Here is a 12,930-nt window from a genome sequence, read left to right as displayed (position 1 = left end):
AAGGCGACAGTGCTAACCACTAAGCCATCGTGTCATGTGGAACTAATAACTAGCCATTTTTAATGAAACTTTGTGGTTTGTATGTAAAAAATGAAGCAACTCTTTATGGACCCAGATAAAAGTCATTTCATTGACTAGCGTGAAGCTTTAGAATGTTATCTTTTTGAGGAGATGAGACCTAAGAGGCTCTCTTCAGGTTTAGATCCAGCAAGAGCCAGTGTTGGGATCAACACAAGATTCTCTGATCAGGAAAAATTTAAGGCTGCATCCCTTCAACTCCTATTGGGAACCAAGGACGGTCTCCTCAACCCCGAGTTCAGCAAGTGACTTTAAATCACCACTTCTTACCGTTACATGAGTTCTACTGTATTTTCATGTATTTATTTTTGGATCACTATTAGCATTGTGGGTAATGTAGGAAACGGTTAACCAACACAAACACAGATCATCAGATCAAAGACCTGAAGATTAACTGAGAGTAGCATGTTCTCAGTCTCAAAGCCTAACTCAAACACACATGATGGAATTTCTCACCTCATGATGGGGATCACCGTGGCTCAGTCGGACGGGGTGCAAAAGTCCCAGTCCGTCCCAGTTCCAACTCAGATTGTGAGACAATACATAACCAATGGTATGCAAATGTTTCACGAGTACATTACACAGTGTCATTGAGAATACTAATGCATGCCTTCAGTAAGTGTATTATTCTGGTCAAGTTTGCAGTTCCCTATCCTGGGAACTCTCGGTGCGAGGCATGGCTGAATGTAGTTTTAAATTCTTACTGGTACCATGTAGCCAAAAGGCAAGGAGAATAACCCATGGAGGTGTTGGACAGTCCTGTAAATCGTACGAGTTTCTCTTTACGTCTCCACTTATTCCGTTAAGTATAACAGCCTTAGCTAACTTACCGTTCCAGGGTTGGATCCCAAATAGCGTAAAATGAAAAGCTAGTGCGCCGTGTGCTTATTCCATACACCAAGTAGTTTTGGGGATAATTTGGGATTCAGCCTTGAATGAAGCAACGGGGTGAGTCGTCACGTCGGCGGAAGCTCATACTCACTAGCAGTAAGGAAAGATCAAAACACAGCGGCAATTCAGAACGACTTAGAAGCAGTTATCAGATGTGTTTTCTTGCTAAAAGTGCTTCCGTGATTAGTTTTGAACGTGGGTTTTTGGCCGGCAGTTGCTCTCCCTTCTTTCTAGACTTGTGAATCATTTAATGGTATGCAGTACTGGTCTGCACCGGCCTACTTTCACCCACGGTGCCAGATGAAAGAATTGAGCATTTATGGAACGCCAGTCCAATGCAGCGCATCGACGCGGACACGTTCACACCTAGTAAGCGATATAGCATAGCCAGGCCGAGCACTTGCAAGGTTTTTGGACATCGCAATGAAACCAGAGAACCTTCATACAGATGGTAACCCGAGCTCAGGATCAAACCAGGGAGACCCTGGAGCTGAAAGGCAGCAATGCTACTCCCCGCAAAACCATTTATATTTTATTTATTTATTTTTGGCTAATTCTTGAGACACCAAACATTCCTTTTTTTATATGCTATTGCTGATTTTTTTTTATTTGTATGATCCTTTGTGCTAGCTGTACACCAGTCAGACCCTAGAAAGTGTACAGAACACTATCCTGAACAAGCTCTGGAATAATTAAAATAAAAAGGTTACGTAAAAAAGTCTCTGGTTAAAAAGCTTCATGCCACGCTGGAAATACGAGAGAAATAGGACCAGATGTAGTGATAAAATATAAGGAGCAAAAATCAGCAGGGGCGACAGACAATTTGATGCGGTGGTAAATTCAAAGCCAATAAACTGAAGAAGCTGGAGAGATGTCAGGACTGAAAGAAGAACACAGAAAACTGTCGAAAGGTAAAAGTTATCTGTAAGAAAACATTTTCAGGGTCATGACCCCCCCCCCAAGTCTAAAAGAAAAGGAGCTTAAAGAGATTCCTGAAATGACATTGATGACAGTCTCGAAGAGAACAACTCCAGGAACGTGGAAGCAGCCACACCCATAGAGGAGAAAAATAAGCGTGAAACAGGTTTTCTGGCGTTTCAATGCAGTCACGCCAAGTCTCAGCTCTGCTAGTTAGCGTTCGGCGAGATGACGGGCATATATATATATATAAAAATGATGCAACTTCAAACTTGGCTCTCTCACTTCTGAGCTAAATCAATTGCATCAACTCCAGTACTTGATCACTGAAAGGCATTGTGGCTCACGTAGAAAACCGTTAACCAATAAATAAACCAGTACTATATAAATACATGGGGCATTCAAGTCATAACAACAGAACACAGTTATGAGAGTTAAAATTCCCTTTTTTTATAGTGTTCGGATACAATCAAGGTGGAAAGTCTTCTCAGTAAGCCGGAGCCCTTGATCGGACTGCCTCGTTCATGTCTGAAACCCTGGCCTCCCAGGAACTCCTTGAGGAAATGGCTTGGAGCGAGGTAAGGACTGTATGAAGGATGTGGCAATAACTCCCAGCCGAGTTCCTGTAATGTGCAAGTGGTGTTAGTAAATTACAGTGTGTACAGTTCCTACAGATAGATGCATCAAGCTATCTGTTGATATTCATGAATTAGGCGCTCCACTCGCGGAATGTTGACTCCTTGGGCAGGATTGTCAGGCATGAAACTACAGCCTTCTTTAAAACATTTGCACCATTTAATTGTTTTACTGCGGCTAAAAGTCTTATTACCGCACTGTGCTCGGAGTTCCCTAAAAGTGCTATTCGGTTTTACACCTTCACACAAAATTTTATCCCAAGTCCTGGATTGACTTGAACGCTTCTTATAATACAGTATGCTTCAGGATGAATACAATGATAAACGGTGGACTCAGTAAGGACACAGAGATTCCTCAGGTGGTATTAACCAGTTTAATTAACCCTGATTACATTTAAAAACATCAGAAATCAACAAACGTAAGGAGAATTAAAATGTTACAATTTGTTATTAAAACTCAACCTGTCATTAAAAGCTGTGAAACCACAGAAATAAAGAGCGAAGGAAGGTAAAGAGCGAGAGAAAGAAAAAGAAAGACCATTAAGTGATAAAGCAAGAGTTTCTTTTCAAACGATGTAATCCCACAAATGAAAAAGAAACGCACAAGATCAACAGAAGAGTAACATTACAAAATAACAAATTACATAACATGACCAGAGTTAAAAATCAAATGTCTCCCCGCTAGCTCCATACACTATCGTCTGTCTCCGTTATAACAGCCTGAAATATAATTACAGCTTTTTAGTTATTTTACAACTTGAGAAAGGTTCAACTGTTACATGGTATAACACAGGGTCGGGTTAACGGCAAGAGATTCTGCTCTCGAAACAGATCGTGTCTTTGACGAACCCAAACTTATGACTACGTGAGGAAAAATAAACGATAAAAATGTCAATAATGATCATTTATCATAAACAACAAATTTGACATCATATGGGGGGGAACAAAAAAAGAAAAACAAAAAGGAAGGAGAAAGAGAAATTAACCTGAAATAAAACATGTAGTCCTTGCGCCACGTCCATCACATAGCAATGTGTTTCTCAGCGCAGCCGGTCCAGAGACCTAACAAATCATTCTATACGTCAGGAAAAAGAAGGCGGGGGCTCCTGGGCAGGGGACAGGGGTTTTGCAGACAGGTGGAATAAAGAGTAAGGCAACTATCAGTCACATGAAGAAGACGAGGGACGGAGGACGCCAGAAGCGCAGCTATCGAGCTTGCGGCCAGTTCTGTCAAAAGTTAAATACTGTACAGTGTGAACGACATGCCCGGAGGATCTCTCCGCCTCTTGCTGATGCCAGGATTCAGACTCCACCCCTTCACCGGGTCCTGGTCGGCCATCTAGCACAGGCTCCCGTCCAATGCTGTGCACAAGTGTCCTCACAGATGGGCTAAAGTTCACAGACCTTCAGGAGGGCCACGATGCTGAACTCTGGACTGGTGGTTACCCAGGAGATGGACAGACAATGCAGACTCGCACTCATTCATTCATGTACTCATTCACACACTCACTGAACAGAACGGAACAGCGGCACTTGTGTCAGGTACGGTTCAGGTCTCCGCTCCACTAGAATGCTCGGTGTGATTTAAAATTTTTTTGTTGTGTGTGTGTGTCTTTCCGTTTCATAAATTATACACACATACACATAAAAATTATCTAAAATAAACCCCAACCCAATGTGTATGTGTATGTGTATGTACATATATATATATATATATATATATATATATATACATACATATACACACACATCCAGGCCTTTAAAAAAAATTAAACCTCTTTCAAATCCCTGGATCATTACATATTAAATTGTTAATGCTATGGTTCCACAACTGCAGCTTACAATATTCATACAATACATATAACAGGTTTCCATATAAAACAGTATAGTTTGCGGTTTTTCCGAGTTCTTGTCTCGACATGCTAGAAGGCAGTGCTAAAAAAAAAAAAAGAAAAAAAAAAAGGAGTCTGGCCTGTTATGCTATCAGTGTTAGTGTGTAGGGGAAAGGATGAATCAGGTGCCTCTTTCTTATGCCACAAAGACGCTTAAAACTACACTTCCCACAATTCCCCAGGAGGTTCTGGAGGATTACATGAGAGAAACTCTAATTCCCACACAGGAAAAAGGAGAGGGAAAAAAAAAAACCCTGCCCACACAGGACGCCCTACACTTACACAACCCAAAAGAGTAGCCCTCCGGCCCCTCTCCTGCACCGAATGACACGCTGATCGCTCGCTCACGCAGTGAGCGGCGAGAAATAAGAACAAGCGACTACATCGGATAAGTAGAACAAAATCTCCACCTTCGATCCATCCAAGCTTCGTTTAGCCAAACGGATCTTCTGTAAAACACGATTCCTTTTATCCAGACTGGGGGAAAAAAAAAAAAAAGACTGGAGTACTGAACAGTATTTTCTGGTCCCAGAGCGAGCCAAAGGTAGAGAGAGAGATGGGGTGGGGGGTGCTGAGGTGAGCTGGTTTACATAGAGAGAAAAGAAATCCTGAGAACACTCAGAAACACACACACACACACACACACACACACACACGACCAACCATCCGCCTGAGTTTCCAGAACTGTCACTAAACAGCAATAACCAGAAACAGTAGAGGAGTTACAATAGGCGTTGAGAACACTCCTAGTATTTTCTTTTTTTCTTTCTTTCTTTTTTTTTTTTTTTTTTTTTAAATCATCACATATCGATGGTCATGAGGCTGAGGAGCTTTTAGGGACACGCAGTCCAGTGCAGGCTTCACACAAGCGACAGGTGGATTCATCAGTAATGTAGATGTGGTCGTGTGAGCGTCTATTCATGTGTGAGTGAGTGAGTGTGTGTGCCATAAAGAGTCCCTGAGCAACTTGGCCAGGCTGGTTAGGTTAGGTGTACAGCACAGCTCCGGAGAGCAGTTACAACAGTGCCTCTCTGAGGATAAGGACGAGCAGACAAGAACTCCGCCCAGAGCTAACCATAGCTGATCTGCCCCGTGTGGTGCGTTTACGCCGATCACGTGGTTGTTTCAGTCCGATAATTGTTCTGCCTTTTTTTCTTCTTCTCTGCTGTCTGTGGGATCCGTTTGCAGGCACTTCACTGAACAAAATAAACTAAAATAAGTGTATATATATATATATATATATATATATAAAGAAAAAAAAATGTCCTCCAGTGGCAACTGTCAGTCTCCTGAGGGTCAGTGGTGCTTGTTTGTGTATGTGTGTGTGTGATACGTTTTCCTTATTCCGATCACCTTCTGATAAATTTTTACACACTGGTGAGCTCGGACACACACTTAGTTTTTGAAGGTAAGTGTAAAAGGGTGTCAGTTTCGTTTGTTTCTGGGCTGCCATCACGAGTGCTGGTGCGTGTGTATTCGTCTGTCAGTATCGTAGATCGTGCCCGTCTGCGAGCGTGTGAATGTCAGCGGCTATTGTTCTCGAGCATCGAACGTATCAGTGCTCCTTCTGTGTGTGCGTGTGTAAGTAATGTCAGCAAGTCACTTGTATCAGCAGTCCTTGTTTTCCAGGGACAGTTGGGCGGCCGCGCGGTGCAGCTCGGCGCTCAGCTTGTGAGGGGCGGAGCGCTCGCTCTCCTCCCTCTCGACTCCGCTGCTCTCGCCGTTCTTTTTATCCCCCCTGACTTTTTTATCCTCGGCCTCTTCGGTGTGCTGCTCCTGGTCCCAGCGCCGCTTGAAGCGCAGTTTCAGTGGGATGCACTGAGAAGGAGAGGCCAAGGGGGCGTGCCCGTGGCTGCTGTGGGCCGGCGGCGTGCCGGGTTCGCTCTTTATCACGGGCATGCCGCTACGAGACGACGACGAGGAAGGTGCACCGAAGAGCGGGGGAGGAGCCGGGGCTTTGAACACGTCTTCCTCCGAGTCGTCGTACTGAGGGGGAGCGGAAGTGCCGTTGGACTGGCGCCCGAAAATGTGGTGGTGGTGGTGATGGTGATGACGGTGCTGGGGGTTGAAGAACTCTTCGTCTCGCTCGTCTCCCTCTTCATCGCTGATGTCGGTGACTTCGACCTCCTCCTCGGATTCAATGTCGGAGATGGGCTCCACCTGCATGACGGACGGAAAGAGAGGAAAACTATGAGCGAGGGACTGAAGGAGGACATAACTAAAAATGACCTTCTTGCAAAATTAGGAGGAATGATATGTGCCACAATATTACGGTTTGATTTGATTTGAAAACGCCTGTGACTAATTATGGCTTTAATATTGAGAAACTAAACAGTGGGTTATACAACAAGGAGCTGGCGAGGAATTAAATAAACGTTACAGAAATAGATTTGGATGTTTAATTAACTTCAGAATTTGGCCAGCGATCGAAGCGCTAACAATACCCGTCACACGCTCACGGCAAAAAATCTAAATCAAAATAAATAAATAAAAATCACGATTTCATTTCGTAATCCGTGTAATACTGTTTAATCACTTCTCTTAAAGACCTTTGTGCCTTAAAACTAACGTGTTACTCACATACTATTCGAGAGCTCTATATAAAAGACCTGGCGTTTGTATTGAATTCAATCATCACTTCATTTTAATGTGTCATACTTCACTATTTCTGTTTTTTTTTTTATAAAGGCTGATGCAAAGACAATAAGCCAGTCAAGAGCCATCCTTATGATTACTTTCAGTGGGTATTTAAAGGGGGGAAAAATGTTTTAAAATGTAGATTGCTTGGTCTGAAAACAAGCTTGTATAATTGAGCGTGATCAGAATGTGGAGCTGACCGAGACGCACCTTGATCTTGGGTAGGCCTGTGCTGTTGAGCGAGCCGCTCGACGAAGAATTCGAGACCATGCCTGAGCTCAGGTCGCTGCCGAACGAGAGCGAGGAGCCGAGGGCAGATGATGAAGAGGAGCCGAGGGAGCCCTGGTGTCCCTGTGCCTCACGCTGCTGCTTCCTGCCTGGTGGTGGAGGCTGGAGCTTGAACTTGAATGGGGCGTGGTGGGCGTCGTCCGCCGGGGGCAGCGGGAACGAGTGGGCGAGGACGGACGGGCGCTCCGCGGTACTGGGCAGGGGCTTGTCGGGTCGCTGCGGCTGGGGCACGATCACGTTGGGGTAGTGGAAGAGCGCGCGCGGGCTCAGGTGGTAGTTGTAGACGCTCTGCGTGTGCGCCTGCAGGTAGTGCTGCATGTCTTTGGCGCTGAACGAGAAGATGGAGCCCGCCATCGGCGACAGCGTGGGGGAGGGCGTGTAGGGCAGATGTGTGCCCGCCGTCACGGGCAGGGCGGGCGAGAGTGGCGGTGGAGCCAACAGGCCTGAGCCCGCGGGAGCGAAGGGCGAAAGCGGCTCCGGGTGAGCACGGTGACCCCTGTGATTTCCGTACATCCGGTACAGAGCGTCGTGAGTCAGGCGGGGCGGCACGGCGCTCCTGAAGCCTCTCTCTGGCACCCGCTCTTCAGCCGCGCCTATGCCGAGGCTGCCCTCGTCGATCTCGGAGTTGGCGGACGTGCCGTCGCTGCAGTCGGACACGGAGCCCCGGGCCAGGCGCCGCGCCACGCTGCTGAACGAGCCCGGGCTTCTCAGCTCCTCGCTGCTCGGGGAGAGAACCTCGGACGGGGTGGAGGGAGGGAAACGGAAATGAGACACTGCACCTGTGGGCACGGGAGGAGCGCTCTGGGGAACGCCTACGCATACAGAGGGAATAAACAAACAAAGAGTGTTAAAAAAAAAAACAAGAAAGGGACAAAAGATGGCATGAGATTGAAAAACATTAGGTTCTGTATGAGTTATGCCGAGAGAGCAGAGCGAGTGGGCAGTTCGTCTGCATGCGTGTTTGCACGTGTGTGTCATTTTGTTTGTGTAGGAGTTTAAAAGACAGCATGTAGGCAGAGTGTGTGCGTGAGTGTGTGTGTGTGTGTGTGTGTGTGTGTGTGTGTGTGTGGATGTGTGTGAGTGTGCGCTCTCGTACCTGCAGGCCCCATGTCGATGAAGGGGTAGTTGACGAGGACCAGCTTGTTGAAGTTGAACTTGTAGGTGAAGCGCTTGCCTTTAGTTTTGTGCAAGATCCGTTTGTTGTAGTAATACCTGCAGGACAACACACACAAACACACACACACACACACACACACGTTCAGTAAAAAAAAAAAAAAAAACTGTTACAGAAACACATGCCCTTTTGACAAATCTAAGGACAGCTGTGGTCATCCTAGCTGGAGTTTATATAACCTCCTGTTCGAATTCTATCTTCTTAATCCTTTTATATAATTCTCTCCTCTCTCACGATGCCTATACGTGAACTTTTTTTTCCCTCCTCCAGCTTTTTACATAACCTCTATCGTTTTTTGTTGCTCCAACTATTTATATGAACCTAAATGTGTCCCAAATGTGATCGGCCTCCCTTCGCGGAGCGAGTGTGTGTGCGCGCTCAGAACATATCTTTTGATCTTGCGCTTTACAATCTGCAAGCCACTCGTTTGTGTGAATGGTAGGTTTAAGGGAAGATGCTGACACGGCCGATTTTTTTCGCCTGGCACAAGCTGTGCGTGTGTGTGTGTGTGTGTGTGTGTGTGTGTGTGTGTGTGTTCAGCTGTGTCTTAGATCTTTATGGGGACCATATTTTCAAACTGTTAAAGGAGTGGATGTAAAAATGTTGAGGGTTTGGGACAAAATGTTTAAGCTGAAGGGTTGTTTCTAATAGTTTAGGAGTACATTAATGTACCAGATAATTTCTCTTTAATATACTGAAATCAATAAAGTGTATGTGTGATGGGTGTGTGTGTGTGATGAGGATACACACCAGAGTGTAATAGATTATGGCGAGACAGACAGATTCAGACTTGCGGTTTGCATGAGTGTGAGTATGTGTTTGTGAGTGTGAGTGTGTGTGTGTGTGTGTGTGTGTGTGTGTGTGTGTGTGTGTGTGTGAGAGAGAGAGAGAGAGAGAATTATGGTTATTAAGAGGAGTCGTGAATGTTCAGACAGGCTCTTTCGAGGTTCAGACAAAAACAGATCGGTGGGCCAGAAGATGGAGGGAGAGTGTGAGAGCGAGTGTTAGACCCACACAGAGTGGGAGTTAACACATGTCCATATGTACCTGTTTTTCTTACAAACACAATTAATGAGAAAAAAAATCAGTGTAAATAAAGGACGGCGTGTGTGTTCCGGCGTGTCGCCCTGTTCCTCGGCTCGACGACCGTGTACGAGTCAGGTGAGAGAATTTTCCTCTAAACATCACCGCCACACTGTACGCAGGCAGAGCGTACACGAGGGATCAGATACACACACACACACACACACGTGAAGGTGCAGGAGAACTAGAGCGGGACAGATGGCCAAAGCGACTGGGTGCGATATCCCTATTAAAGGATCATTGCAGATGGTAGGTTCGAGATCCGGACTGATCCAGTCGACCGTCGCGGCTCTGATAAACTAACGAGGGAAAATAACTCGAGTTTACGCAGGTAGCTAAGAGCGGCTACATTATACACGCGCACGCAAAAACATGATGCGGTTTGTTCACCAAGCGCTGTCACGCTCGTGCGCTCCAGTCTCGGTACGTCTGCTGGCTCTATTGTGTACGCGCAGATAAACATCATGCTGTGTGCGTGCGCGCGCGTGTAAGAGTGTGTTTCCGCGTGTCAGAGTGTGCCACGAGTGTGTACTGTGTGCGTCTCTCTTTCGCCCACAAGCCTAAGAGAAAGAACCCATTCTGTCTTTGACAATAAGATGTATACAAGTCTGCCCCCGAGCACACTCCCCTCTCTCCTCGTCCCATACACTCACACACACACGAACTTGAACAGTCGTCACCGTCCGTTCCACAAAGGGATCTGTTGTAGTCCAAATCCTCTGACTCACTCTCTCCACACACACACACACAATCAACATCAATCAAACGCAAAGACTTGGAGTAGGCCGCTTCCACCTGTAGGACGGGACGCGCTGGGGGACGCGCTGGGAGACGTGCTGCGATTCTCCACGTTGCGGGTACGCGCCAAATGACTTCTCGTGCAATGCGCACGCGGACATCTTTGTGCCACCCGGTGGTGGGAGGGTGCAGGGATGGCGAGGAGGCAGGAGGTGAGAGGCAGGAGGGAGGTTCCTTTAGAGGCGAGGGGAAGCTGCGCGTGTCCTGACCTGCTGTGGAACAACAACACTGGGACAATGCTGTTGGACGGAGCTGGGAATTTCCACACGCGCACGACAGGAAAGAGACGGGCGCCGGTCCGGAGAACGCGCCGGATAGAGAGCTATAATGACACAATCGCGCCAGTTCCCAACTGGCGAATACAGTGATGAACTGAAAATACATCAGTGCATCAGTGGTGGGCGGTGCAAAACGTGCCTGTTGATTCCAACATGTTAGAAGAAAGAAGAAAAATAAATAAATAAATAAAAAATGACTGCCAAGGCTATTCTGCAAACCTGACGAACTGTACAAAGTGTTACAGGAAAAACGACGACGGCAGAGTTACGGGGATATCTTTACTAAAAAACCACGAGGATGTGCATCCTTCACACACTCAGCCTTTGAACAGCATTTCACACATGAACACACACACACTTACGTTTGCCGTTACACAGGATGTGATGGTTAACAAACTCAGTGGCTTCAGTGGCATTTACAATTCAAACACTTGGCTTCGATCGCTGTGTCGTGGCATGATTTGCTCGCAGCTTCTTTATTTCTTGATTGCACACGATTCTCCTGTTATTTTTGGTCGACTCGACTTACAAATAAACCGCTTCCAGTAAAAAAAAAAAAAAAAAGAAAAGAAAAAAAAAAAATCTTTTTGGACTTGTACTAGATCTTGTATTGAAAAAAGATTTTTTAACATGTTTATTCTTTTTTTTTGATGCCTCAGGCTTCAGAACAGCTAAATAAAAAGGAGATAAAATAATTATTGACTTGACTGGACAAATTCCACTTCCTGTAATTGAAGTCGAGTTTCATGTTCTCCATCTCTACAGTTCTGCACAGATTAAAGGAGACACCTCAGCTGTACAGTACTGAACTCTAATTAAATTAAATGAAGTAGATTAATTTAAAGAAATGAGAACAAATGCTGTAGACTACAAAGAGCCTAAAGATACAACTTAAAAACTGGGCTGTTTATGAAACAACCTCAGCAGCAACCTCGTTTTTCCTCTCGTCTTTTCCAACCACCCACATTCTGATCATCCGTCATCATCTGCACCTTATTAATGCAGTGCTTAAATGATTCATAGGTCACCATGTGGCTTAACAAACAAACAAAAAATATTTCTCTGAAAGTGGTCAGGTACAGAAAGCTTTGAAACTATCAATAAAAACCTGGAACAGAACAGGACCCAACACCACTCTTTGGGTGTCACCAAAAGTCAGTAGCCCATCAGGATCTGCGCAGATCAATCGTTCACTAAAGGACGAAATCCTCCTTGCATTAACTTTATTAGTTCTGCTACATTAAGAAATGTCTGACACACCTTTATTCACTGCCTCAAAGTCAGGAGGTTGCTGGTCTAATGTACACTTTTCACACACATTTCTGCCTACGGGTCACCCTGTTCTTTACACACAGGTCTATAAACATGTCTGTACATGGCTGGGGTAATGCACATGGTTTTTTAAGTAACAGGACATGGACAAAGAAAAAAAAAAGAAGAAAAAAAAAAAGAAAGTCCTTCATGAGACTTGGAGGAAGTGAAATCAGTTGATATTGGAAATTCCTAGTCATGTAATAGCTGTTGCCAAAACATGACATTTTGCCCATGGGCTGTTTTAAAGAACTGTTTTTTCCTTAAGCTTCCTCCCCTCACTGCTCATAATTCAACCAGAGAGGACATTCGTGACTGATGGATCATTCTCAAATCGGCACAGACACTCCGGAGTTTCAAATGCTTGCCTGTTACTTGTACCTGTGCATCATTTTTCGACATAACCTTCTTGCTTTTCAATACACTATGTCCATCTGTCAACAAGCTTTTATATTACTTCATTAAAAATAGTTATATTCTGAAAGTGATACTGTAAGTAAGGTGTAAGTTTCTTAAAGAGAACCATTAATCAATGGTGCTGTAGCTCTGATTCATTCCTTTGAACCTGAGAGTAAACGAGAGAGTATGGAACAGAAACATATTCAATCGCCGCCCAAGAAAAAGTTCAACCATCAGGTGGAAAATTGATGCTTAACGTTTTCTGGTACTCATTACAGTAAGATGCTTATTGAAAAGCTGAGGTCTAAAACTTCGAATTAAACGCAGAGGACTGCTATCCGAGGGCGTCGTGATCTTCCATGACAATGTATGTCTGCACACTTTAGCCCACACTGTTGACGCACTAAAAACAAATATATATAAAAACTTTTTGGCATGTTTTCTAGCATCCTCCCTATAGTCTTCATCTCGTTTATAGGTCTTTCACCTGAAGATTCACTTCTGATGAAGAAGTGAAGACAGCGGTGCATTCGTGGATAACATCCCGG

At 45.1% G+C, this 12,930-nt stretch overlaps 1 protein-coding gene across 1 annotated transcript in view; it reads right to left on the bottom strand.

Moving 5' to 3' along the window:
- Positions 1-4,217: 4,217 nt before the first annotated feature.
- Positions 4,218-12,930, bottom strand: part of erfl3 (Ets2 repressor factor like 3) — a 42,076-nt gene continuing 33,363 nt past the window's right edge. The window contains exons 3-5 of the mRNA XM_053495350.1: positions 8,436-8,551; positions 7,262-8,151; positions 4,218-6,574 (exon numbers count right to left, since the gene is read on the bottom strand). Of these exons, the coding sequence (XP_053351325.1) occupies positions 6,023-6,574; positions 7,262-8,151; positions 8,436-8,551 (1,558 nt within the window). The 3' untranslated portion in view covers positions 4,218-6,022. The remainder of the gene's footprint in view (positions 6,575-7,261; positions 8,152-8,435; positions 8,552-12,930) is intronic.

This window comes from Clarias gariepinus, chromosome 4 (assembly GCF_024256425.1).
Source record: "Clarias gariepinus isolate MV-2021 ecotype Netherlands chromosome 4, CGAR_prim_01v2, whole genome shotgun sequence".
In the NCBI taxonomy this organism is placed as follows: Eukaryota; Metazoa; Chordata; class Actinopteri; order Siluriformes; family Clariidae; genus Clarias; species Clarias gariepinus.
Note: the sequence above shows the minus strand (reverse complement) of the source record. Positions and strands in the feature narration are given on the sequence as shown.